Source organism: Lepidochelys kempii, chromosome 5 (genome assembly GCF_965140285.1).
Source record: "Lepidochelys kempii isolate rLepKem1 chromosome 5, rLepKem1.hap1, whole genome shotgun sequence".
In the NCBI taxonomy this organism is placed as follows: Eukaryota; Metazoa; Chordata; order Testudines; family Cheloniidae; genus Lepidochelys; species Lepidochelys kempii.
The window spans coordinates 636,736-664,225 of record NC_136384.1 but is presented as its reverse complement, the minus strand read 5'-3'; the positions used below and the strand labels follow the sequence as shown (position 1 = coordinate 664,225).

Here is a 27,490-nt window from a genome sequence, read left to right as displayed (position 1 = left end):
TTATCAACATTAAATTTCATCTGCCATTTTGTTGCCCAATCACCCAGTTTTGAGAGACCCTTTTGTAGCTCTTCGCAGTCTGCCTGGGACTTAACTATTTTGAGCAATTTTGTATCATCTGCAAATTTTGCCACCTCACTGTTTACCCCTTTTTCCAGATCATTTATGAGTATGTTGAATAGGCCTGGTCCCAATACATACCCCTGAGGGACACCACTATTTACCTCTCTCCATTCTGAAAACTGACCATTTATTCCTCCCCTTTGTTTCCTATCTTTTAACCAGTTACCAATCCATGAGAGCACCTTCCCTCTTATCCCATGACCGCTTCCTCTGCTTAAGACCCTTTGGTGAGGGACCTTGTAAAAAGCTTTCTGAAAGTCCAAGTAGACTATATCCCCTGGATCCTCCTTGTCCACATGCTTGTTGACACCCTCAGAGACTAGTAATAGGTTGGTGAGGCATGAATTCCTTTTTCAAAAGCTGTGTTGACTCTTCCCCAACAAATCATGTTCATCTGTGTGTCTGATGATTCAGTTTTTTTACTATAGTTTCAACTAGTTTGCCTGGCGCTGAGGTTAGGCTTACCGGCCTGTAATTGCCAGGGTCACCTCTGGTTCGCCTTTCTTTGTAGGTACAAGAACTTTCTATTCCAAGAAGCAATCAGTGAAAGTGTTTAGAAATTGTTTCTCTGCACTTTGTGCTTTTGCCCAATTTATCAGAGGGGCTAAGTGTTGAGTCTAGACCAGCCTTGCTCCTTGCCTGAGCCTGCAGGACAATGTGGGGCTGGCGGCAGATTCTGGGACGCTCTTTTGGGGGGGTGAGAGTCCCAGCGTTCTCACCGTCTGCTTTTCCTACCCAACAGGTAAGGGCAGCCTCACGGAGAAGGGGGAGGTGACTGCAGCAGCTGTTTGCGCCAGCTGCACAGTGCCGGCCCGGGGGCACAGGACGCTGGAGGTGGCCCTGGCCTGGGACATGCCGCGCATTCACTTTGGCTCAAAGGAGAAGCTGCATCTCAGGTAGGTGGCCAGATTCCCTGTGTGCTTCCAGGCACAGCTGCCACCCACCAGACGGAGCTGTGTGGGCTGTGTGCCCAGCCTTCTCCTGCCGCCACTCAATGTGGACCCGTCACCAGCTCCAGTGCGTGCATCTTGCATGGTCACCGTGCCCCTGGGATGCTGCCCAGCTTCCCCCTTATCCCCGCAGCACATGCCCTGCCCATCCCACTTCCCTGCACCCCAGCCTGGTCCTGGGCCCCAGGGACAAGGCTTACCTAGCCCCAGCTGGTCCCATCATGGAGCAGCCGTGCCTGCTGGGGCATGGGGTCTGCATGGGCCGCCCCAGCCAGGGCAGACTCCTGAGTGGTGCACGTGCCCTGGGCAGAGTCTGCCCAGCAGGCTCAGGGGGTCTCTCAGGGCACCTTTGCCTGCATTGCCCATTGTTTAACCGCCGAGACTCGGTCAGACCCTGTTTGGGCTGGGCCAAGAGAAGGGGATTCTCCATTGCTCGGAGTCTTTATATCAAGGTTGGGCCCTGCTCTGGCTCAGCCCAGCACTGGGCCTGGTGCAAGGGCTGCTGGATGGGGTCTGCAGCCGGTGTGCTGCAGGAGCTCAGACTGGATGGTGACACGGGTCCCTCCTGGCTTCCTGGCTGCTTGGAATGGCGCACTACCCGTCTGGGTGCCCCAGCCTTGGGAGACCTCGTCCTAGCCCCGCTAGGCGAAGCCAGCTGCAGCCGCTGCTCCTTTCCCACCCGCGCCCAGTGCTCAGGGAGAGCTGGGAGTCCTGCCGTTCACGTTTCTGTACGGCACTGCCGGCACACGTGGCACCCTGAGGGAGGGTGGAAGGGAGAGCACCGGCAGGGCCCCTGCCCCTCCCTGCAGTGCCAGGGCTGTGCTGAGAACAGGCCCTGTCGGTTCCTGGCCTGAAGCGCTGTGCTGGCCGGGGCGGGTGTCCCCGCCCTGCGGGGGACAAGCGGCACCTGGCTGCCTCCTGCAGACCTGCACCCAGTAACGTCTCTCCCCGCAGGCGGTACACGCGCTATTTCGGCAGCGCAGGGGACGCGTGCCCTGCCCTCTCCCACTACGCGCTCACGCACTGTGAGCGGTGGGAGGAGAAGATCGAGAGCTGGCAGAGGCCCATCTTGGAGAGCAGGTAGAGTGGTTGCCTGGCTGGTAGCTGGGGCCATCTCCAGTGGGGGGAGCCCCCTGGCCAGGCCACAGACAAAGGGTTGGGCAGAATTGACAAGCTGCTGCTGTCACCGGGGTCTGCAGAGTTGGTTTGGGGCAGGTTTGGCCTCCTGCCAGCCGCAGAGTGGCTCGTTGGAGACTCACTGCATCCCCCCAGGTGGCTGGTCCTGCTGCACCCGGCTCCTGAAGCATGCGAGGGCGAGCGTGCCGCTCCTGCGTGTACATGGGGGCGGGTGTCTTGTTGTGTGCTCCCCCATGCAGTGGGGCCTCTGGGGGTCTCCTGTCAGAGCCTGCCACCTGGTGGGTGAGCCCCGTGCCCATGTGAGGGCAGGTGCTGGGCCCCGGGGCCGGTCCTCTCCTCGCCGGGTCCCTTATCCCAGAGCCGTGGTGCAGAGCTCCGTGCAGGGTGTCTCCTTCACGCCTTGCTCCCCTGGCTCTCCGGGGGAAAGGGGAAGCTGCGCACATGCGGGCCCAAGGAGCTTGCTGTTGCTGGCTGAGCCAGCCCATGCCGGCGCTGAGCACCGGGAAGGACCCAGGAGCCGGAGCTCCCACCCGGCCTGAGAGGCCGGTCGCTCCTCAGCTGTGAGTAGTCCCCTCAGGGCAGCTGCTGGGGCGGGCTGGAGCCTGCGTCCCCCTCGGCCTTCTGCCCCCTCCCCAGCAGGGGGCGGGCAGGTGTGTCTGAGTACACTGCCCCCCCAGCTCTGTGTCCCGAGGAGGGCAGGTGGGGGGCCCTTCCCGGGGTCTGAGGAAGGTGGGGTGGGTTATAGGGCTCCTGGCCCATGAGGCCAGGCTGTGGCTCCGTGAAGCGGGATCCACAGAGGTGACGTATTCGCTCTCCCATCTGGCCCTCTTGCCCACAGCCACCTGCCCCCCTGGTACAAGTCAGCTCTCTTCAACGAGCTCTACTTCCTGGCGGACGGCGGGACTCTGTGGCTGGAGCTGCCCCCGGAGGCCTGCGCGGAGGACGTGCAGGGCCCCGCGGGGGCCGGGCTCTCCCAGCTCTTCCCTGTCCTGCGGGAGTACGGAAGGTTTGCTTACTTGGAAGGTAAAGTGCAGGGCTGAGAGCCGCAGGGCGAGGGTCCCACTCACCCCCACCCGACTGAGCCCAGGGCAAGCGGCATGTCACCCTCTGGGGCGGCCTCGCTGACCCACTTCCCTCAGGACGGGGGGAGGGAGCAGCCTGCCCCTCCCATGGAGTCCATCGGGGGCTGTGCCCCCTCGCCCAGGGCATGGGCGACGCCTCGCCGCTAACAGCCCCAGGAAGGGCAAATTCCCTGCTGGGCACAGGGCTCCTCCCGGCTCCAGTGCTGGGGACAGGGCCCATCCCCCTCCTCCCCCGCTCCCCGTGTTGTGTGGAGGGGTGGGGACCTCTGGTGCCCCTGCGGCCCCCCGGCAGGATCTGCCCCCCTCACTGTCTGTGCTGGGCTTCCAGGCCAGGAGTACCGGATGTACAACACCTACGACGTTCACTTCTACGCTTCCTTCGCCCTTGCCATGCTGTGGCCCAAGCTGGAGATCAGCCTGCAGTACGACATAGGTGAGCACCCAGCGGGCCCAGCCCCCTGCCAAGCCCGGACCCCTCGGTGGGTTCACAGGGCCCCAGCCAAGTGCTCTGGAACTGCTCCCCAGGAAGCCAGTCAGGACTCTGGGGAAGTCTCCTCTCTGGGAGCAGCCAGTCTGCAGGACACACAGCTCACCCGGCTTCCACCTTCCTGGGTCTGACCTCGGAGCATTCAGCCTCCTCTGCCCCTCCGTGCGCTTCCCCCAGCGAGTCCGCCCAGGCGGGGTCCTGGGGAAGCCAGAGGGTCCTGCCCCCCAACTCCGCAGTCAGACGTGACTCTCAGCCAGCCAGTAAAACAGAAGGTTTATTAGATGACAGGAACATGGTCTAACACAGAGCTTGTAGGTGCAGAGAACAGGACCCCTCAGCCGGGTCCATTTTGGGGGGCAGTGAGCCAGACAACCACGTCTGCCCTTCACTCTTCGTCCCCAGCCAGCCCCAAACTGAAACTCCCTCTAGTCCCTCCTCCTCTGGGCTTTGTCCCTTTCCTGGGCCAGGAGGTCACCGGATTCCTTTGTTCTCCAACCCTTTAGCTCTCACCTTGCAGCGGGGAAGGGCCCAGGCCATCAGTTGCCAGGAGACAGAGTGTCGGCCATTTATATACACCTGGCCCTTTGCTCTGCAACAATTACACCCCCTTATCCCACCACCTAGAGACTTAAGAAATGCATAGGGGAAACTGAGACACCCCTACAGTATTCAGAAGAAACATTAAGAACAGTCCCGCTTCGTCACAGTTCCTGGGCCCCTGGCTAAGCCCACTGCCCCGCCCGGGCCCCTTGTTTGGGCTCACCGATCCCTATCCTGGCTCCTCGCCACACCCAGGCCCCTTGATAGGCTGTGCCCAGCTCTCGCCCCGCCCAGGCCCCTCATCGGGCTCAATAACCCCCCACCCCAGCCCCTCAGTGGGTGCACCAGCCCCTTGCTCCACCCCCCATCTGGCCCAGGGCACCAGCAAACTGGCACACACCCTGCCCCCCCCAAGGCAGGGAGGGAGCCATCTGTGACCGTGCTGCTCCGGCCGGGGAATCCCATCTGGGCACTGGGGGTGGTTTCCGCCTCTTTGCTGCACCCGAGCAGGGCAGGGATCAAGTGTGGCCCCGGGGCCCTCAGCAGCAGCCGTCTGAGCTCACTGCTCCTGCCAAGGCCGGGGGCCGTCACCCATTCTGACCCGAAACTGGGAACCGCCGGGTGGTTTTCCAGGCACAAGCACCCCACACCTGGCACCAGGGTGAGCGGTCTCTGCAGGGGTAACGGGTGCTCACCCCACGGGCCGGGGAGACCTTGGCATGGCTGGGGCCTGCCAGCTCACTGAGGGTCTGTGTCCCCCAGCTGCCGCTGTGCTGAATGAGGACACGCAGCCCAGGCTGTACCTGATGAACGGGCAGACGGCCCAGGTGAAGCTGAGGAACGTGGTGCCCCACGACATCGGGGAGCCTGGTAAGGTCTTGCCCTGGCATGTGGCTGGGGCCAGGGGTGGGCTGTGCCAGGCAGCCCATTCTCCAGCTCAGTTATAAAAGCCCCACACGCTGAATTCATCCAGCTCCCTAGCTGGGCACAGCCCCATTGGGAACGTGTCCTCAGATGCAGCCAAACTGTCCCTTGGTGTGCCCGGGGGGAAGAGGGGCGGGAGGGAGTGGGGCAGGGAGGCCACCACCAGGAGCGCCCCCCCATTGCCGCTAGGTTGGGGGGAAATGCTGTGGAGGTGGGTGTGTAGTGCACTTACAGAGATGGGGACACCATTCCCAGGCGGGCTCACTGGTGGCAGGGAAGGGGCGCCGTGCCGTTACAGGAGGGGTCGCTGCGGGCGTGGGGGGGGGCGCCGTGCCGTTCCAGGCAGGCTCACTGCGGGCATGGGGGGTGCGCCGTGCCGTTCCAGGCAGGCTCACTGCGGGCATGGGGGGGGGCGCCGTGCCGTTCCAGGCGGGCTCACTGCAGGTGTGTGGGGGGGGCGCCGTGCCGTTCCAGGCGGGCTCACTGCGGGCGTGGGGGGGGCACAGTGCCGTTACAGGCAGGCTCACTGCAGGTGTGTGGGGGGGGGCGCCGTGCCGTTCCAGGCGGGCTCACTGCGGGCGTGGGGGGGGCACAGTGCCGTTACAGGCAGGCTCACTGCAGGTGTGGGGGGGGGGGCGCCGTGCCGTTCCAGGCAGGCTCACTGCAGGTGTGTGGGGGGGGGCGCCGTGCCGTTCCAGGCGGGCTCGCTGCGGGCGTGGGGGGCGCCGTGCCGTTACAGGCAGGCTCACTGCGGGCATGGGGGGGCGCCGTGCCGTTACAGGCAGGCTCACTGCGGGTGTGGGGGGCACAGTGCCGTTACAGGCGGGGTCACTGCAGGTGTGGGGGGCGCAGTGCTGTTACAGGCGGGCTCGCTGCGGGCGTGGGGGGGGCGCCGTGCCGTTCCAGGCGGGCTCACTGCGGGCATGGGGGGGGTGCCGTGCCGTTCCAGGCAGGCTCGCTGCGGGCGTGGGGGGGGCGCCGTGCCGTTCCAGGCGGGCTCGCTGCGGGCATGGGGGGGGTGCCGTGCCGTTCCAGGCAGGCTCGCTGCGGGCGTGGGGGGGGGCGCCGTGCCGTTCCAGGCGGGCTCACTGCGGGCATGGGGGGGGTGCCGTGCCGTTCCAGGCAGGCTCGCTGCGGGCGTGGGGGGGGGCGCCGTGCCGTTCCAGGCGGGCTCACTGCGGGCATGGGGGGGGTGCCGTGCCGTTCCAGGCAGGCTCGCTGCGGGCGTGGGGGGGGGCGCCGTGCCGTTCCAGGCGGGCTCACTGCGGGCGTGGGGGGGGCACAGTGCCGTTACAGGCAGGCTCACTGCAGGTGTGTGGGGGGGCGCCATGCCGTTCCAGGCGGGCTCGCTGCAGGCGTGGGGGGGCGCCGTGCCGTTACAGGCGGGCTCGCTGCGGGCGTGGGGGGGCGCCGTGCCGTTACGGGGAGGGCGGCGGGGCTGCCCCCCTGGGCAGGGCTGCTGAGAGCTGCTCTCTCCCTGCTCAGAGGACGAGCCGTGGCAGCGGGTCAACGCCTACCTGATCCACGACACGGCCGGCTGGAAGGACCTCAACCTGAAGTTCGTGCTGCAGGTCTACCGCGACTTCTCCCTGACCGGGGACGCTGCCTACCTGCGGGACATGTGGCCCGTCTGCCAGGTACAGCCAGAGCCTCCCGCTGGGGCTGCGGCGTGGGGGGAGAACGCGGCGCCCTGCGGCTGGGGAGAGGGGAGCAGCGCCCGGCACAGGGCTGTGTCCTGGGGGCAGTGGGGCCACGGTCTCGGTCTCTCTCCCACAGGCTGTGATGGACGCGGAGCTGAAATTCGACACGGACGACGACGGGCTGATAGAAAACTCGGGCTTTGCTGACCAGACCTATGACGCCTGGGTGGCGACTGGGGCCAGGTGAGGGGGCGGGGGGGGAGGGGGCGGCGGCTCGGGGCCAGGAGTGGGAGAGTGGCGGAGGCGGGGAGAGGCTCGGGGCCAGGAGTGGGAGAGTGGCGGAGGCGAGGGGGCAGGGGCGGGGGGCGGCTCGGGGCCAGGAGTGGGAGAGTGGCGGAGGCGAGGGGGCAGGGGCGGGGGGCGGCTCGGGGCCAGGAGTGGGAGAGTGGCGGAGGCGAGGGGGCAGGGGCAGGGGCGGGGGGCGGCTCGGGGCCAGGAGTGGGAGAGTGGCGGAGGCGAGGGGGCAGGGGCAGGGCCGGGGAGTTGGTGGCTGCTGGGGCCTGATGCAGCGCGGGGCTGGGCTGGGGTCACCCGGCGTTTTCAGCCCTGTTGGAGCATGTGACGGCTCCTGGAGAGCTGCACCAGGGCGAGTGGCTCCCTTCGGGGGCTGGCTCCGTCTGCACCCGCCGTGCCGGGCTCCCCGGGGCCCCGAGGGCAGCACTTTGCCCGAACCACAGCCCAGGACAGCCTGGGTGTGCCCGGGCAGGTGCCTACCCCAGGGCACGTGGTGTCACTCAGCGCCGGGGAGTCATTGCCGGTACTGCCCGGAGCAGCCGATCGGGGCCCGGGGCGTTTGTGCCGAGTGGCTGCTGCTGACTCTTCACAACGTGAAAATACGGCCAGCAAGAGCTGGCTGGTGGCTGGAAGACAGCGAGTGCAGCAACTCTGCCCCTCTGCTGACAGCCCGGCCTCTCTGCGAGTCTCTCTTCTGGCCGTGCCGGCTGGGGGTGTCGCTGGTCGGTGGCCGCTCCAGAGCCCTGCTTTGCCAGCTGAGGCAGCCCTGGCTTGTGTCCCCTCCCGCCTTTGCTCACTGGGTGACCAGGGTTAGCCGGCTACCTGCCTGGCGCGGTGCTCAGTGCGGAGCGCGAGCCCCGGCGTTTCCGGGGATGGGCGGGGGTGCCTGCCGGGGTCTCTGTGCCTGGCAGCACGGGGCTGCTGCTGCTCCAGCTCCCATGGGGCTGAAAGGACAGGTCAGGGGGCTGCACTCTCGGGGATGCACCGCCCCCCCAGGTAGGGGTGGGGGCAAGGGCTGTGAGGCTCGGGGACGGCAGGGTGGATGGGAAGTGCAGCCCCCGTCTCTGTCTAGGGCCCTGGAATGTGCCCGTCATGGTAGCGCCAGGGCTGTGAGGCCGACGTGGCGGATATGTCGGCATGGCGGCAGCGGCTCGTGCCCAAACCCGTCTCCTTTGCTTTGCAGCGCGTACTGCGGCAGCCTGTGGCTGGCAGCCGTCTGTGTGATGTGCAAGGTGGCTGGGATTGTGGGTGATGACGAGGTCCTACAGAAATACAGCGCCATCCGAAGGAAGGGCACAGAGGCGTTTGAGCGGCTGCTGTGGAATGGTGCGTATGGGCAGGCTGCCTGGGCTCCGGCTGTCCCCACGAGGGGTGCTGCGCTGACCCACCCTCAGCCCGGGGTGCGGGCTCCTGCTCCAGGACACTGGGTGTCTGCCTCGGGCAGCGAGTGACTCCCGCCCTGTGGGGCGCCGTGCGGTGTGAGAGGAGGAGCTGCCGGTGTCAGGGGCGGGGGTGTGACTGTCTAGCTGACTCTCTCGTCCCCACTGCAGGGAAATACTACAATTACGACAGCAGCGGGGGCCCCTTCTCCAGCACCGTCATGTCCGACCAGTGTGCCGGGCAGTGGTTCCTCCGGGCCAGCGGCCTGGACCACGGCGAGTTCCAGGTGAGAGAAGGTTTGTCGCCACCCAGGGTGGGGGGTGGTAGGTTGAGAAGGAAAATCTACAGATGGCACAAGGATTAGGGGAGTGGCAATTGATGGGGATGGGGCAGCCATACAGAGCAATCTGGATGGCGTGGGAAGCTGGGCCCATTCAAACACAATGGGACAAATGCAAAGTCAAACGGTCATACTGTCTGGGGGACTTAGGAGCGTGGGCACAAAACCTCAGACTGGCTGTGAGCACTGTCCTTAGATTTCACCAGCCAAGCAACAAGTGCAAAGCCCTGAGGCCCTGAAGCCAAATCAAGGAGTCATAGAACCATAGGGACTTTGAGAGATCTCTAGTCCAGTCCCCTGCACTCATGGCAGGACTAAGTATTGTCTAGACCATCCCTGACCAGTGTTTGTCCAGCCTGCTCTTAAAAATCTCCAGTGATGGAGATTCCACAACCTCCCTGGGCAATTTATTCCAGTGCTGAACCATCCTGACAGTTGGAAAATGTTTCCTAATGTCCAACCTAAACCGTCCTTGCTGCAATTTAACCCCATTGCTTCTTGTCCTGTCCTCAGAGGTTAAGGAGAACAATTTCTCTCCCTTCTCCTTGTAACAGCCTTTTATGTGCTTGAAAACTGTTATCATGTCCCCTCTCAGTCTTCTCTTCTCCAGACTAAACAAACCCAAGTTTTTCAATCTTCCCTCATGGGTCATGTTTTCTACACATTTAATCATTTTTGTTGCTCTTCTCTGGATTCTCTCCAATTTGTCCACATCTTTCCTGAAATGTGGCGCCCAGAACTGGACATAAGACTCCAGTTGAGACCTAATCAGCACAGAGTAAAGCAGAAGAATAACTTCTCGTGTCTTGCTTACAACACTCCTGCTAAGACGTCCCAGACTGAGGTTTGCTTTTCTTGCAACAGTGTTACACTGTTGACTCATATTTAGCTTGTGATCCACTATGACCTCCAGATCCCTTTCCTCAGTACTCCTTCCTAGGCAGTCATTTCCCATTCTGTGTGAGTGCAACTGAGTGTTCCTTTCTCAATGGAGTACTTTGCATTTGTCCTTATTGAATTTCATCCTATTTCAAATCCAGACTCCAGCGAGAAACTGCTGAATTGGAATTCATTTGCAAATTGGATACTATTAATTTAGGCTTAAATAGAGACTGGGAGTGGCTAAGTCATTATGCAAGGTAGCCTGTTTCCTCTTGTTTTTTCCTACCCCCCCCCCAGATGTTCTGGTTTAACTTGGATTTAAACCTGGAGAATGGTCAGTTTAGATGAGCTATTACCAGCAGGAGAGTGAGTTTGTGTGTGTATGGGGGTGGGGGGGATGTGAGAAAACCTTGATCTATGCAGGAAATAGCCCGACTTGATTATGTAAAGAGTTGTCACTTTGGATGGGCTAGCACCAGCAGGAGAGTGAATTTGTGTGGGGGGGTGGAGGGTGAGAAAACCTGGATTTGTGCTGGAAATGGCCCACCTGTTGATCACTTTAGATAAGCTATTACCAGCAGGACAGTGGGGTGGGAGGAGGTATTGTTTCATGATTTCTGTGTGTATATAAAGTCTGCTGCAGTTTCCACGGTAAACATCTGATGAAGTGAGCTGTAGCTCACGAAAGCTCATGCTCAAATAAATTGGTTAGTCTCTAAGGTGCCACAAGTACTCCTTTTCTTTTTGCGAATACAGACTAACACGGCTGTTCCTCTGAAACCTGTCATTACTTCAGACCGTTTCTCCAGTTTGTCCAGATCATTTTGAATTTTAATCCTGTCCTCCAAAGCACTTGCAACCCCTCCCAGCTGGGTATCGTCTGCAGACTTTATAAGTGTACTCTTTATGCCATTATCTAAATCACCGATGACGATATTGAACAGAACTGGACCCAGAACTGATCCCTGCGGGACCCCATTCCTTATGTGCTTCCAGCATGACTGTGAATCACTGGTAACTACTTTCTCGGAATGGTTTTCCAACCAGTTTTGCACCCACCTTATAGCAGCTCCATCTAGGTTGCATTTCCTTAGTTTGTTTATGAGAAGGTCATGCGAGACAGTATCAAAAGCTTTAGTAAAGTCAAGATAGACCACGTCTACCCGCTTCCCCACATCCACAAGGCTTGTTACCCTGCCAAAGAAAGCTCTCAGGTTGGTTTGACACGATTTGTTCTTGAGAAATTCATGCTGACTGTTACTTATCACCTTATTATCTTCTAGATGTTTGCGAATTGATTGCTTAATTATTTGCTCCATTATCTTTTTGGGTATAGAAGTTAAGCTGATTGGTCTGTAATTCCCTGGGTTGTCTTTATTTCCCTTTTTAGAGATGGGCACTATATTGCCCTTTTCCAGTCTTCTGGGATCTCTCCCGTCTTCCATGACTTCTCAAAGATAATCGCTAATGGCTCAGATATCTCCTCAGTCAGTTCCTTGAGTATTCTAGGATGCATTTCATCAGGCCCTGGTGACTTGAAGACAGAAGAACATAAGAACAGCCGTACTGGGTCAGACCAAAAGTCCATCCAGCCCAGTATCCTGTCTACCAACAGTGGCCAATGCCAGGTGCCCCATAGGGAGCGAACCAGCAGATTGAGGAACGTGATCGTTCCCCTCTATTTGACATTGGTGAGGCCTCATCTGGAGTACTATGTCCAGTTTGGGGCCCCACACTACCAGAAGGATGTGGAAAAATTGGAAAGCATCCAGCGGAGGGTAACAAAAATTATTAGGGGACTGGAACACGTGACTTATGGGGAGAGGCTGAGGGAACTGGGATTGTTTAGTCTGCAGAAGAGAAGAATGAGGGGGGATTTGATAGCTGCTTTCAACTCCCTGAAAGGGGGTTTCAAAGAGAATGGATCTAGACTGTTCTCTGTGGTGGCAGATGACAGAATGAGGAGTAATGGTCTCAAGTTGCAGTGGGGGGAGGTCTAGGTTGGATATTAGGAAAAAAATTTTCACTAGGAGGGTGGTGAAGCACTGGAATGTGTTGCCTAGGGAGGTGGTGGAATCTCCTTCCTTAGAAGTTTTTACGGTCAGGCTTGACCAAGCCCTGGCTGGGATGATTTAGTTGGGTATTGGTCCTGCTTTGAGTATGGGGTTGGACTAGATGACCTCCTGAGGTCTCTTCCAACCCCGATATTCTATGATTCTGTGGTCTCTCTCCTGCCATCCTGTAGTGTGTGGTTGCTCTAGAGTATTTGCTTCAGTACTCCTGTTCTTTTTGTGGATACAGACTAACACGGCTGTACTCTGAAAATCACACACCACACAACAAAAACACTAACCCAGGAACCTATCCTTGCAACAAAGCATGATACCAATTCTGTCCACATATTTATTCAAGTGACACCATCATAGGACCTATTCACAACAGCCACACCATCAGGGGCTTGTTCACCTGCACATCTACCAATGTGATCTATGCCATCCTGTGCCAGCAATGCCCCTCTGCCATGTACATTGGCCAAACCGGACAGTCTCAAACAAATAAATGGATACAATCTGACTTCAGGAATCAGAACATTCAAAAACCGGTAGGAGAACACTTCAACCTCTCTGGCCCCTCAGTAAAAGACTTAAGGGTAGCAATTTTGCAACAGAAAAGCTTCAAAAACAGACTCCAAGGAGAAACTGCTGAGCTTGAATTAATATGCAAACTAGATACCATGAACCTGGGTTTGAACAGAGACGGAGTGGCTGGGTCATTACACATATTGAATCTATTTCCCTAAAGTTAAGTATCCTCACACCTTCTTGTCCACCGTCTAAATGGGCCATCTTGATTATCACGGCAAAGGTTTTTTTTCTCCTGCTGATAAAACTCATCTTAACTAATTAGCCTCTTACAGTTTGTATGGCAACTTCCTCGTTCTCTGTATGTATATATCTCTTCTTACTATATGTTCCATTCTATGCATCCAATGAAGTGGGCTGTAGCCCACGAAAGCTTATGCTCTAATAAGTTTGTTAGTCTCTAAGGTTCCACATCTACTCCTGTTCTTTTTGCAGATACAGACTAACACGGCTGCTACTCTGAAACCTGTCATTAATGGACTTAACCTCCATGAATTTATCCAGTTCTCTTTTAAACCCTTTTATAGTCCTAGCCTTCACAACCTCCTCAGGCAAGGCGTTCCACAGGTTGACTGTGCGCTGAGTGAAGAAGAACTTCCTTTTACTTGTTTTAAACCTGCTGCCCATTAATTTCATTTGGTAGCCCCTAGTTCTTATATTATGGGAACAAGTAAATAACTTTTTCCTAATTCACTTTCTCCACACCACTCATGATTTTATAGACCTCTATCCTATCCCCCCTTAGTCTCCTCTTCTCCAAGCTGAAAAGTCCTAGCCTCTTTAATCTCTCCTCATATAGGACCCGTTCCAAACCCCTCATCATTTTTGATGCCCTTCTCTGAACCTTTTCTAATGCCAGTATATCTTTTTTGAGATGAGACCACACCACATCTGTATGCAGTATTCAAGATGTGGATGTACCATAGATTTACATAAGGGCAATAAGATATTCTCCGTCTTATTCTCCATCCCCTTTTTAATGATTCCTAACATCCTGTTCGCTGTTTTGATGGCCGCTGCACACTGAGTGGATGTTTGCAGAGAACTATCCACAATGACTCCAAGATCTTTCTTGAGTGATAACAGCTAATTTAGACCACATCATTTTGTATGTATAGTTGGGATTATGTTTTGATTATGAATATGCATTACTTTGCATTTATCAACATTGAATTTCATCTGCCATTTTGTTGTCCAGTCACCCAGTTTTGAGAGATCCTTTTGTAGCTCTTCGCAGTCTGCCTGGGTGTCACGGGGTCCCCGGGCGATGCTCTGGAACTGCTCCCCACGAAGCCAGGCAGGACTCTGGGGAAGTCTCCTTTCTGTGAGCAGCCTGTCTGTAGGACACACAACTCACACAGCTTCCACCTTCCTGGGTCTGACCTTGGAGCATTCAGCATCCTTTGTCCCTCCGTGCACTTCCCACAGCGAGTCCGCTCAGGCGGGGCTCCTGGGGAAGCCAGAGGGTCCTGCCCCCCAACTCCGCAGTCAGACAGGACTCTCAGCCAGCCCATAAAACAGAAGGTTTATTAGACGACAGGAACATGGTCTAAAACAGAGCTTGTAGGTACCCAGAACAGGACCCCTCAGCCGAGTCCATTTTGGGGGGCAGTGAGCCAGACAACCCCATCTGCACTTAACTCCATGTCCCAGCCAGCCCCAAACTGAAACTCCCTCCAGCCCCTCCTCCTCTGGGCTTTGTCCCTTTCCCGGGCCAGGAGGTCACCTGATTCCTTTGTTCTCCAACACTTTAGCTCTTACCTTGCAGGGGGGGAAGGGCCAGGCCATCAGCTGCCAGGAAACAGGGTGTCGGCCATTCTCTGTGTCCAGACCCCTGCACACACCTGCCCTCCAGGGCTCTGCAATGATCAAACACCCTTATCCCACCCCCTAGATACTTAAGAACTGCCTAGGGGAAACTGAGACTCCCCCACAATATTCAGAGAAAATATTAAGAACAGTCCCGCTTCATCACACTGGGACTTAACTATCTTGAGTAGTTTTGTATCATCTGAAAATTTTGCCACCTCACTGTTTACCCCTTTTTCTAGATCCTTTATGAATATGTTGAATAGGACTGATCCCAGAACAGACCTCTGGGAGACACCGCTATTTGCCTCTCTGCATTCTGAAAATTGACTGTTTATTCCAACCCTTTGTATAGAATCATAGAATGTCAGGGTTGGAAGGGACCTCAGGAGGTCATCTAGTCCAACCCCCTGCTCAAATCAGGACCAATCCCCAACTAAATCATCCCAGTCAAGTCTTTGTGAAGCCAGGCCTTAAAAACCTCTAAGGAAGGAGAGGTTTCAGAGTAGCAGCCGTGTTAGTCTGTATTCGCAAAAAGAAAAGGAGGACTTGTGGCACCTTAGAGACTAACCCATTTATTTGAGCATGAGCTTTCGTGAGCTACAGCTCACTTCATCAGATGCATAAAGTGGAAAATACAGCATCTGATGAAGTGAGCTGTAGCTCACGAAAGCTTATGCTCAAATAAATTGGTTAGTCTCTAACGTGCCACAAGTCCTCCTTTTCTTTTTAAGGAAGGAGATTCCACCACCTCCCTAGGTAACGCATTCCAGTGCTTGACCACCCTCCTAGTGAAAACGTTTTTCCTAATATCCAACCTAAACCTCCCACACTGCAACTTGAGACCATTACGCCTTGTTCTGTCATCTGCCACCACTGAGAACAGTCTAGATCCATCCTCTTTGGAACCCCCTTTCAGGAAGTTGAAAGCAGCTATCAAATCCCCCCTCATTCTTCTCTTCCACAGACTAAACAATCCCAGTTCCCTCAGCCTTTCCTCATAAGTCATGTGCCCCAGCCCCCTAATCATTTTTGTTGCCCTCCGCTGGACGCTTTCCAATTTTTCCACATCTTTCTTGTCGTGTGGGGTCCAAAACTGGACACAGTACTCCAGATGAGGCCTCACCAATATCGAATAGAGGAGAACGATCACATTCCTCGATCTGCTGGTTCACTCCCTCTGGAGCACCTGGAATTGGCCACGGTCGGTAGACAGGATACTGGGCTGGATGGACCTTTGGTCTGACCCAGTACGGCCGTTCTTATGTTCTTCTGTCTTCAAGTCACCAGGGCCTGATGAAATGCATCCTAAAATACTCAAGGAACTGACTGAGGAGATATCTGAGCCATTAGCGATTATCTTTGAGAAGTCATGGAAGACGGTAGAGATCCCAGAAGACTGGTAAAGGGCAAATATAGTGCCCATCTCTAAAAAGGGAAATAAGGACAATCCAGGGAATTACAGACCAATCAGCTTAACTTCTATACCCAGAAAGATAATGGAGCAAATAATTAAGCAATCAATTCGCAAACATCTAAAAGATAACAAGCCTTGTGGATGTGGGGAAGCGGGTAGACGTGGTCTATCTTGACTTTACTAAAGCTTTTGATACTGTCTCGCATGACCTTCTCATAAACAAACTAAGGAAATGCAACCTAGATGGAGCTGCTATAAGGTGGGTGCAAAACTGGTTGGAAAACCATTCCGAGAAAGTAGTTACCAGTGATTCACAGTCATGCTGGAAGCACATAAGGAATGGGGTCCCGCAGGGATCAGTTCTGGGTCCAGTTCTGTTCAATATCGTCATCGGTGATTTAGATAATGGCATAAAGAGTACACTTATAAAGTCTGCAGACGATACCCAGCTGGGAGGGGTTGCAAGTGCTTTGGAGGACAGGATTAAAATTCAAAATGATCTGGACAAACTGGAGAAACGGTCTGAAGTAAATAGGATGAAATTCAATAAGGACAAATGCAAAGTACTCCATTGAGAAAGGAACACTCAGTTGCACTCACACAGAATGGGAAATGACTGCCTAGGAAGGAGTATTGCGGAAAGGGATCTGGGAGTCATAGTGGATCACAAGCTAAATATGAGTCAACAGTGTAACACTGTTGCAAGAAAAGCAAACCTCAGTCTGGGACGTCTTAGCAGGAGTGTTGTAAGCAAGACACGAGAAGTTATTCTTCTGCTTTACTCTGTGCTGATTAGGTCTCAACTGGAGTCTTATGTCCAGTTCTGGGCGCCACATTTCAGGAAAGATGTGGACAAATTGGAGAGAATCCAGAGAAGAGCAACAAAAATGATTAAATGTGTAGAAAACATGACCCATGAGGGAAGATTGAAAAACTTGGGTTTGTTTAGTCTGGAGAAGAGAAGACTGAGAGGGGACATGATAACAGTTTTCAAGCACATAAAAGGCTGTTATAAGGAGAAGGGAGAGAAATTGTTCTCCTTAACCTCTGAGGACAGGACAAGAAGCAATGGGCTTAAATTGCAGCAAGGGCGGTTTAGGTTGGACTTGGTAGTGATCAATGGCTCCATGTCTAGTTGGCAGCCGGTATCAAGTGGAGTGCCCCAGGGGTCGGTCCTGGGGCCGGTTTTATTCAATATCTTCATAAATGATCTGGAGGATGGTGTGGATTGCACTCTCAGCAAATTTGCGGATGATACTAAACTGGGAGGAGTGGTAGATACGCTGGAGGGGAGGGATAGGATACAGAAGGACCTAGACCAATTGGAAGATTGGGCCAAAAGGAATCTGATGAGGTTCAATAAGGATAAGTGCAGGGTCCTGCACTTAGGACGGAAGAACCCAATGCACAGCTACAGACTAGGGACCGAATGGCTAGGCAGCAGTTCTGCAGAAAAGGACCTAGGGGTGACAGTGGACGAGAAGCTGGATATGAGTCAGCAGTGTGCCCTTGTTGCCAAGAAGGCCAATGGCATTTTGGGATGTATAAGTAGGGGCATAGCGAGCAGATCGAGGGACGTGATCGTTCCCCTCTATTCGACATTGGTGAGGCCTCATCTGGAGTACTGTGTCCAGTTTTGGGCCCCACACTTCAAGAAGGATGTGGATAAATTGGAGAGAGTCCAGCGAAGGGCAACAAAAATGATTAGGGGACTGGAACACATGAGTTATGAGGAGAGGCTGAGGGAGCTGGGATTGTTTAGCCTGCAGAAGAGAAGAATGAGGGGGGATTTGATAGCTGCTTTCAACTACCTGAAAGGGGGTTCCAAAGAGGATGGCTCTAGACTGTTCTCAATGGTAGCAGATGACAGAACGAGGAGTAATGGTCTCAAGTTGCAGTGGGGGAGGTTTAGATTGGATATTAGGAAAAACTTTTTCACTAAGAGGGTGGTGAAACACTGGAATGCGTTACCTAGGGAGGTGGTAGAATCTCCTTCCTTAGAGGTTTTTAAGGTCAGGCTTGACAAAGCCCTGGCTGGGATGATTTAACTGGGAATTGGTCCTGCTTTGAGCAGGGGGTTGGACTAGATGACCTTCTGGGGTCCCTTCCAACCCTGATATTCTATGATTCTATGATTCTATGGTTCTATGATTTAGGAAAAACTGCCTCACTGTCAGGGTGGTTCAGCACTGGAATAAATTGCCCAGGGAGGTGGTGGGATCTCCATCGTCGGAGATTTCGAAGAGCAGTTTAGACAAACACCTGTCAGGGATGGTCTAGATCAGTGGTCACCAACCGGTCGATCCTCGAGGATCTCCCAGTCGATCGCGATCTTCGGCGGCCCAGCGGGGTTGCTGCTGAGACCGGCTCCCTGCCTGCCCCAGCCCCACACCACTCCCGGAAGTGGCCAGCGCGGCCCCAGGGCAGGGCGGGGCGGCAGGGGTCTCCCTCCGTGCACTGCTCCTGCAGCTCCCGTTGGCCGGGAATGGGGAGCTGCGGCCAATGGGAGCTGCGGGGGCTTTGCTTGCAGAGAGGGGCCGCGTGCGAAGCCACATGCTGCCCGCCCCCCGCAGGGCTGCATTGGCCCCTTCTGGGAGTGGTGTGGGGCTGGGGTAGGCAGGGAGCTGGCCCTAGCAGCAGCCACGTTATGCTGCCGACCGGGAGCCACCGGAGGTAAGTGCTGCCCGGCGGGAGGCCGCATTCCAACCCCCAGCCCTGAGCCCTCTTCCGGAGCTAGTACCCCAAACCTCCTCCTGCACCCCAAGCTCCATCCCTGACCCTCCCCAGAGCCAGCACCCCAAACCCTCTCCTGTACCCCAAGCCCACCGCCTCCTGCACCCCGACACTGTTCCCCAGCCCTGACTCCCCTCCCAGAGCCTGAACCCCAAACCCCCTCCTGCACCCCAAGCCCCACCCCTGACTCCCCTGCCAGAGCCAGCACCCTGTATCCCCTCCTGCACTCCAACACTCTGCCCCAGCCCAGTGAAAGTGGGGTGGAGGAGAGCGAGCAATGGGGGGGGAGGAGGGGGGGCTTCGGGGAAGGGGCGGGCTCGGGGAAGGGGAAATCCTGGGTTGCACTTAAATTCAGAAAGTGACCTTGGGCGTGAAAAGGTTGGAGACCCCTGGTCTAGATAATACTTAGTCCTGCCATGAGTGCAGGGGCCTGGACTGGAGACTCCCCGAGGTCCCTGCCAGTCCTAGGACGCGCTGAGCTGCGCGTGCCCTGCTATGGCACACAAGGCTCCTGTGATGTGTTCACGGGGCAGCCACGGGCAGGAGCAGGGAGCTGCTTTTACCCTGCGCGCAGCACTGGTGCAGCCGAGACTGGGAGCCACAGGCACTCGTTTTAAAAAGGCCTTGAACAACTGGAGAGGGTGGGGAAAAGCCACCCCGATGGTGTGAGGGTGAGAGACTGAACGTGCGCTGTCTGGTCAGTTTACCAAAGAGAAAATGGAGCGGTGACTTGCCATGTGCACAAGGTCAGCCTGGGGCACGATCCCGGGGACTGCTGGGCTCTGTAATCCAGGAGGGACAGGCAGGACAAGAAGCCAGAGAGTTTGAGGATTAAGGAGGGGCTGGCTGAGTGGGTAAGGCTGCCGGTCAGGGGTTGAGTCTCGCCCCTCCAGTTCAGCCAGCTGCAGAATGGGAACCTGACCCCTCAGGCTAGGGCACCCAGAGGCAGGCAGACATGGGGCCGGCCACCTCGCTCCCCTGTTTGCCGCTGGCTCGGGAACGTTGGCGAGCCATTGGAGCAGACCTGCAGGGGCCGTGGTGGCTCGCCACCTCGCTGTCGTCACGTCCAGCCTGCCGCCTCTCCACAGGGCTCAGCCCCGGGCATCTGGGTGCTCGTCCATGGCCTGTGCTGTACAGAAGGCAGATGAGGTACTGGCCCTATCTGCCTATGCTGTCATAGAATCATAGAATCATAGAATATCAGGGTTGGAAGGGACCCCAGAAGGTCATCTAGTCCAACCCCCTGCTCAAAGCAGGACCAATTCCCAGTTAAATCATCCCAGCCAGGGCTTTGTCAAGCCTGACCTTAAAAACCTCTAAGGAAGGAGATTCTACCACCTCCCTAGGTAACTCATTCCAGTGTTTCACCACCCTCTTAGTGAAAAAGTTTTTCCTAATATCCAATCTAAACCTCCCCCACTGCAACTTGAGACCATTACTCCTCGTTCTGTCATCTGCTACCATTGAGAACAGTCTAGAGCCATCCTCTTTGGAACCCCCTTTCAGGTAGTTGAAAGCAGCTATCAAATCCCCCCTCATTCTTCTCTTCTGCAGGCTAAACAATCCCAGCTCCCTCAGCCTCTCCTCATAAGTCATGTGTTCCAGTCCCCTAATCATTTTTGTTGCCCTTCGCTGGACTCTCTCCAATTTATCCACATCCTTCTTGAAGTGTGGGGCCCAAAACTGGACACAGTACTCCAGATGAGGCCTCACCAATGTCGAATAGAGGGGAACGATCACGTCCCTCGATCTGCTCGCTATGCGCCTACTTATACATCCCAAAATGCCATTGGCCTTCTTGGCAACAAGGGCACACTGCTGACTCATATCCAGCTTCTCGTCCACTGTCACCCCTAGGTCCTTTTCCGCAGAACTGCTGCCTAGCCATTCGGTCCCTAGTCTGTAGCTGTGCATTGGGTTCTTCCGTCCTAAGTGCAGGACCCTGCACTTATCCTTATTGAACCTCATCAGATTCCTTTTGGCCCAATCTTCCAATTGGTCTAGGTCCCTCTGTATCCTATCCCTCCCCTCCAGCGTATCTACCACTCCTCCCAGTTTAGTATCATCCGCAAATTTGCTGAGAGTGCAATCCACACCATCCTCCAGATCATTTATGAAGATATTGAATAAAACCGGCCCCAGGAGTGACCCTTGGGGTACTCCACTTGATACCGGCTGCCAACTAGACATGGAGCCATTGATCACTACCCGTTGAGCCCGACAATCTAGCCAGCTTTCTACCCACCTTATAGTGCATTCATCCAGCCCATACTTCCTTAACTTGGTGACAAGAATACTATGGGAGACCGTGTCAAAAGCTTTGCTAAAGTCAAGAAACAATACATCCACTGCTTTCCCTTCATCCACAGAACCAGTAATCTCATCATAAAAGGCGATTAGATTAGTCAGGCATGACCTTCCCTTGGTGAATCCATGCTGGCTGTTCCTGATCACTTTCCTCTCATGCAAGTGCTTCAGGATTGATTCTTTGAGGACCTGCTCCATGATTTTTCCAGGGACTGAGGTGAGGCTGACTGGCCTGTAGTTCCCAGGATCTTCCTTCTTCCCTTTTTTATAGATTGGCACTACATTAGCCTTTTTCCAGTCATCCGGGACTTCCCCGGTTCGCCACGAGTTTTCAAAGATAACCTGTCTCCGAGGCCCAGCCCCTGGGGCGGTGCAGGCCGGGCCCTGGGTTCAGGGTGCGGCCCTGTGTGGCCGAGAGGCCTGATGGCGTCTCTCTCCGCAGGTGTTCCCCAGGAGCCATATTGTCAGCGCGCTGAAGACGATCTTTGAGCTGAACGTCATGAGCTTTGCCAATGGGACGATGGGCGCCGTGAACGGCATGAGGCCCGATGGGAGCCTGGACACATCCAGCCTGCAGTCCAGCGAGGCCTGGGTTGGGGTTGTGTACGCTCTGGCAGCCACCATGATCCAGGAGGTGGGTGTGTGCACGGCGCCCCTTGGCACGAGCAGCCGGTGCCAGGTGACTCTGGGCCTGACTCTCTTCTCCCTCTGCTGCAGGGCCTGGTGCAGGAGGGCTTCCACACAGCGGAGGGCTGCTACCGGACCGTGTGGGAGCGGCTGGGCATGGCCTTCCAGACGCCGGAGGCCTATTGCCAAAGGAAGCTCTTCCGCTCTCTGGCCTACATGCGCCCCCTCAGCATCTGGAGCATGCAGCTGGCCCTGGAGAGCAGAGCCCGCCAGGCGCCTGCCGCCACGGAGCTGCACCCAGTGCCGGAGACCTCCCCCCAGCTGTGAGGGAAGGAACCGGGGAGCATGTGCTGGGCCCCTCTGCAGGCCAGGGACTGTGTGGAGGCCGCTTGCCCCTTTTTAAAACGTGATTTTAATTGCTGTATCTTCCCTCCTCTTTCCCTAGCCTGTCTCTCTCCCCAGTGCACACAGACGTGCCCCTGCCCCCTCAGAGCAGCAGGGCCCCATGCTTCATGCCCTAGCTGTGTCCCTCATCCCCGGGGCCCTCCTAGCCACAAGAGAGACAGCTCCCCAGGCCCAGATGCCTGAGTGGGGAGAGCAGCCCCGAGAGAATGAGGAGGAAGGAGTATCCGGGGGGGGGCTGTGCCCAGGATCCTTCCTCTCCCGCGTGGCTCCGGGGCTCTGCCATGCACAGGGCAAGTCCCCTCGGGAGGTGGGGAATCCCTATGGCCGGCAGGTCTCACTGCCTCCCTCAGTGCCTGTCCTGCCTGCGGCCCCACCCGGAACCGCCCGGCAGAAGGCGTGGAGGGAGGAGCACATGGGTGTGGTGCGCACCCTGCCGGCACTTGGCTGGCACTGTCGGCGCGGGCGTGTGCCCCGGCTGCTGGGGTGCAGATTTCACCTGCCCTTGCTGGCTCAGCTGTCACCTTACACGGTGCATTTTGTCGCCATCTGTAATCGCTGCACCTGCATGTGGGGCGTGGCAGAGCAGCATCCACTGCAGGACACAGACCATCCGTGGGCGAGGGCCTGGTACCTGCTGAGCCCTCGCTGCAGGGAGAAGCCCCTGGGAAGCTTGGCAGCAGTTATGCTCCCCCTGCCCCCCCCCCCCAGCTCCCTCCCTTTCAGCAGCACGGCCCATGGGAGAGGCGCAGGGAGAGTTGAAGACGTGGGCACTGCTGTGAGGGAGGGCACCATTGGCACTGCTGTGAGGGAGGGCACCATTGCCCTTCCCTGGCCCGAGGGGCTGCCCAGCTGGGCTGGGTCCCTTCAGGGTGCCTAGTCCAGGCAGGGGCCATTGGCAACCCGTGGCAAGAGCAGTTCCCCAGCATGATCCACCCCAGGCCTGGGGACCGCTGCCTGGCCTCCGACAATCCTCATCCCAAATGAACTCTTCTTGGACGGGCGGTGTCTGTCCCTGGCACTGCAGCACCCCCACCCCTGCATGGCCACTGCACACCATCACAGCTGGCACTGGACCATGGGGCTCAAGGGAGCTGTTTTTAAATGCTGAATAATTTTAATTTAAAATCATCATAATAAAATATCATCTGCCTGTGGGCCTGTCCCTCTGCCTGCGGCTGTAGCCCAGTGACCCTGGCTCCTGCAGGGCTGCTGCGTTCCACCCGTGCTCCCAGAAACTCTTCCCGCTCCTCTGGCCAGCAGCTGCAGTGGCCTCCAGGCCTGTCTGCGGCCTGGGAGCCAGTCGTTCCTGTCTTGCGTCGACTGCTGAGTCTGTCTGTGTCTATCACCGCAACACCCAGCGTGGCTCAAACGGCCACGACCTCCCAGTCTCCACCTGGAGACGTTCCCCGCCCTGCCCTGCAGGCTGCCCCAGCCAGCGCACGGGGCGTGGGCCTGAGCTGAAGCAGTCTGTGGGTATCAGCGCTGCCAGGGAATCGGCATGGGATCTAGGGTGAGCTCCTTGGCAGCGGGTGTCCCCCCGCTGTGAGCACCCAGCTGGAGAGGCCTGTGCCGGCCGAGTACTCGGCAGTATTACATCCCAGCCACAGCCCTGGAGTTGCCCTGGGGAAACCAGCTTGGCGTGTGCTCCCCAGCCTTCAGTGCCCTGCAGCCGCAGGCTGATGCGAAGCTCTGTCCCAGGCTAGTGCCCCAGCCCCTCTCACGCTGGGATTGTCCCACCTTCCCCTGCTGGGTTTGCACATGCGCCTCGTACGCTCACAGCTGGCTGCCAAGGGGCCTGAGCACCCACAGACCCCCAAAGTCCCTGGGTGCTGCCGGCACGCGGCACCAGTACCCCAGGCTCTGTGCTCGGGCTGCTGGGCCAGGTGCGGCAGCTTCCTACTCGGCACCACGACGGGGCTCACGACGCCCCGCGGCTGGAAGTTGCAGCCGGACCAATTCAGACTGGCGACAAGGCCTGAATATTCCCCAGGAGGGTGGCTGGCCCTGGAACCGGTTGCCAAGGGATGCGGGGGGTTCTCTGTCAGCTGAGATGTGTGTCTGGAAGCTCAGCGCTGGCTCAGGCGGGAGTTAATTCAGGGCAGTCGTGTGCGCTGTGCAGGGGGACAGACTGGATCACAGGGGTCCCTTGCGGCCTTAGAGTCTGTGAATCTGTGAACTCGTCACTTACACGTTTGGGGGCAGGAGGGTAGATGAGTTTGTTCCAGGGAGCTGGTTTCGATGGCACATGGGAGCCTGGATTTTTATAAGAACATAAACACTGCCACACCGGGTCAGACCCAAGGTGCATCGAGCCCAGTCTCCTGTCTCCCGACAGCGGCCAGCGCCAGGTGCCCCAGAGGGAATGCACAGAACAGGGAGTCACCCAGCCCCTGTCGCCCGTTCCCAGCAACACCGTCCCTGCCCACCCTGGCGAACAGCCATTGATGGGCCTGTCCTCCATAGAATCTAACTCGTTCTTTTTTGAACCCTGTTATGGTCTTGGCCTTCACAACAGCCTGACTGGCTGGTCTCTTCCCTACTCCGTGCTCCTCCCTCCTGCCCTTAGTGCCCGGCGGCCTTGCTGACAGTGGGCGCTCTCTTCCCTGAGCTCGTTAGCTCCTTCAGAAAACCAGCTGCTCCGGGTCTAGTGTGGCACCAGACAGGAGCTGTCCCAGCCTGGGGAGCTGCAGTGGCTCAGAGTGTGGGTACCAACCACAGGGCAGACTGAAGAAATGGGCACAAACCCTAAACTGGCTGTGACTTCTATAGACTTCACCAACCAAGTAGCAAGTGTGAACTCCTCAGGCACAAGGTCCGCCTAAGCATGGAGTCACAGACAGCCCTCTGCAGCACTCGGGTCTGCCTTGCCACCCAGGAGAGCCTGCCTTTGTGATAGATGGTCCCTTATGCCAAAACTCAACCATATTCAGGTTACTCCCAATCTCAAAGGACCAGGCACCCCAGGTCAATTGCACCCTAGATCTTACTCCAAAGACGCTTGTAGCCAGCCCTATACTAAATGAACTAAAGAGCTAGTAACTAAGAAAGAGAAATAGAGTTATTTGCAAGGTTAAAGCAGGTAAACAAAGACACACGAGTTACAATCTCTAGGTTCCAAAAGATGAAAGAAGCTGCTGTAATGAGCAAGCTTTGTGTCCTGTGGGGCTAGCCCAGGCCAAGCACTGGGGATCTTTTGCTTATGCTTGGTGATCCTGGCCCCCCAGAGTCCAAACACCATCAAAGACACAATTCCTTCTCGTCAGGGATTATCCCCAGAGTTCAGGCTGGTGGGATGAGTCCACCTGCACGTCTCCTCTTCATGGGAGTGGGGGAGCAATTAGCAAAGTCTTAGTTCTTGGATGTTTCACAGTGGCTCATTGGTTTCAATGGGCCTTCTTGGTGGGCAGAGCTACCACTGTAGGAAGCCAGCACTTTACACTAATTAATGCTTCTTTCCTGTTGGATGAGTCACACGGTTACAGAGCTTTACAGGCAAACCCTCAGTATAACATGGGGTATGGACGTTGTCTGTGAGATTACTACGTGCAGTATCCCACAAGCATTTCATCAAGTCTAAGCACTAAATATTCTTATCAACTTCACATCTGTTTTAACAACACAAACACACAGGTGAGCCAGACTGGTTTCCAGCTGGGTATCAGTCAGTGTTCATCTGAGAGCCTAAGGGCCTTGGCGTGAGCTGGCAGCTAGCCCTAGGTAGGTTTATGCAGCATCCCTCACCATGGCATCTGGGCACCCTGGTATTTCCACTCCTAAGTCGCCATGTTATCAAGTCCCAATTGTGAGAAAACGAGCTCTTGCTCTAAGTAGCTGGAACACAAAAGGCTCCTCGTCCTCGGGCTCCGAATGGAGCCCCCAGTCCTGACATGAGTTTGAATATCTGGCCGTGCGGGGAGCTGCTGGAGCACGGCCTGTCGTTCAGCCTTGTGATCCAGCCTTGTCATCTGCCTTGTAGGTAGTGATCAATGGCTGCATGTCTAGTTGGCAGCCAGTATCAAGCGGAGTGCCCCAAGGGTCACTCCTGGGGCTGGTTTTGTTCAATATCTTCATTAATGATCTGGAGGGTGGTGTGGATTGCACCCTCAGCAAGTTTGCAGATGACACTAAACTGGGAGGAGAGGTAGATACGCTGGATGGTAGGGATAGGATACAGAGGGACCTAGACAAATTAGCGGATTAGGCCAAAAGAAATCTGATGAGGTTCAACAAGGACAAGTGCAGAGTCCTGCACTTAGGATGGAAGAATCCCATGCACAGCTACAGACTAGGGACCGAATGGCTCGGCAGCAGTTCTGCAGAAAAGGACCTAGGGGTTACAGTGGACAAGAAGCTGGATATGAGTCAACAGTGTGCCCTTGTTGCCAAGAAGGCTAACGGCATTTTGGGATGTATAAGTAGGGGCATAGCGAGCAGATCGAGGGACGTGATCGTTCCCCTCTATTCGACATTGGTGAGACCTCATCTGGAGTACTGTGTCCAGTTTTGGGCCCCACACTACAAGAAAGATGTGGAAAAATTGGAAAACGTCCAGCGGCAGGCAACAAAAATGATTAGGGGACTGGAACACATGGCTTATGAGGAGAGGCTGAGGGAACTGGGATTGTTTAGTCTGCAGAAGAGAAGAATGAGGGGGGATTTGATAGCTGCTTTCAACTACCTGAGAGGTGGTTCCAGAGAAGATGGTTCTAGACAATTCTCAGTGGTAGAAGAGGACAGGACAAGGAGTAATGGTCTCAAGTTGCAGTGGGGGAGGTCTAGGTTGTATAATAGGAAAAACTTTTTCACTAGGAGGGTGGTGAAACACTGGAATGTATTACCTAGGGAGGTGGTGGAATCTCCATCCTTAGAGGTTTTTAAGGCCCGGCTTGACAAAGCCCTGGCTGGGACGATTTAGTTGGGGATTGGTCCTGCTTTGAGCAGGGGTTTGGACTAGATGACCTCCTGAGGTCCCTTCCCACCCTGATAGTCTACAATCTAGTGTGAGGCTGAAATACAGGGGCCTTGGACTCTACTGGAATATGACTATGATTAACGGTAGCCATCTGAGGGCGTCCAGGACGTTCTCCTCCCAGGGTTCATCCACCCTGCTCCAATCCGGACTCTCCCGTGAGGTTAATTAGCCTGATGCACAGACACAGAGACCCCCTTCGGTGCGAGCATCAGCAAAGTCCTGCAAGAGCCTCGAGCCAAGACTCGTGTCCCCTGAGCAGTGCCATTGGACCCCGTGAAAGTCCGGCGGGAGCCTGAGCAGTCAGGCCACACCTCACCCTGGAAACATGGGGAACATGCATTGGTCTCAGCATGGCATCCCGGCCTGGGCCTGCTGTCCGCTGCAGCCAGCAGGAGGATTCACCTCGTCATCCGCCTGTGCACCAGCCCCTCAAATGCAGCGTGACGAGTACAGGCCGTGCAAGGCCTCCCAGCGAGTGAAGCTGGGATGTGCCCTCAGCCTGACCCCCCAACACATCCTGCCCCTCCCGGTTTAGCCCCCGTCGCACTCCCAGGGCTAGCTGCGGCTCTGCTCCCGTGTCGCGCTCGCCAAGAGCCTCTTCCCTGACCTGTCTTGCGGGCGCAGCAGTGAGTTCAGGAGAGAGTCGCCCGGCGGGAGAGCTGTTGCAATGAGACAAGAACGGTTTTCAGGGCTGGGCCTGTGGACACAGCCCTGCCTGCCACGGAGCCTGGCCTGCACGGGTGGACTGGCCCCATCCCAACAGCAGCCGCGAGGAGGCTCTTGTGGCAGCGGGAAGCAG

General features: G+C 56.5%; 1 protein-coding gene across 2 annotated transcripts in view; it reads left to right on the top strand.

The window, feature by feature from the left end:
- The window catches only part of GBA2 (glucosylceramidase beta 2), a 66,278-nt gene extending 43,410 nt beyond the window's left edge, over nt 1-22,868 (top strand). For both annotated transcript variants that reach the window (XM_073343259.2, XM_073343258.2), the window contains 11 exons: nt 866-1,019; nt 2,028-2,153; nt 3,049-3,233; nt 3,621-3,725; nt 5,082-5,189; nt 6,729-6,880; nt 7,020-7,126; nt 8,361-8,503; nt 8,728-8,843; nt 21,130-21,321; nt 21,405-22,868. In XM_073343259.2, the coding sequence (XP_073199360.1) occupies nt 866-1,019; nt 2,028-2,153; nt 3,049-3,233; nt 3,621-3,725; nt 5,082-5,189; nt 6,729-6,880; nt 7,020-7,126; nt 8,361-8,503; nt 8,728-8,843; nt 21,130-21,321; nt 21,405-21,641 (1,625 nt within the window). In that variant the 3' untranslated portion in view covers nt 21,642-22,868. The remainder of the gene's footprint in view (nt 1-865; nt 1,020-2,027; nt 2,154-3,048; nt 3,234-3,620; nt 3,726-5,081; nt 5,190-6,728; nt 6,881-7,019; nt 7,127-8,360; nt 8,504-8,727; nt 8,844-21,129; nt 21,322-21,404) is intronic.
- Nucleotides 22,869-27,490: the final 4,622 nt, after the last annotated feature.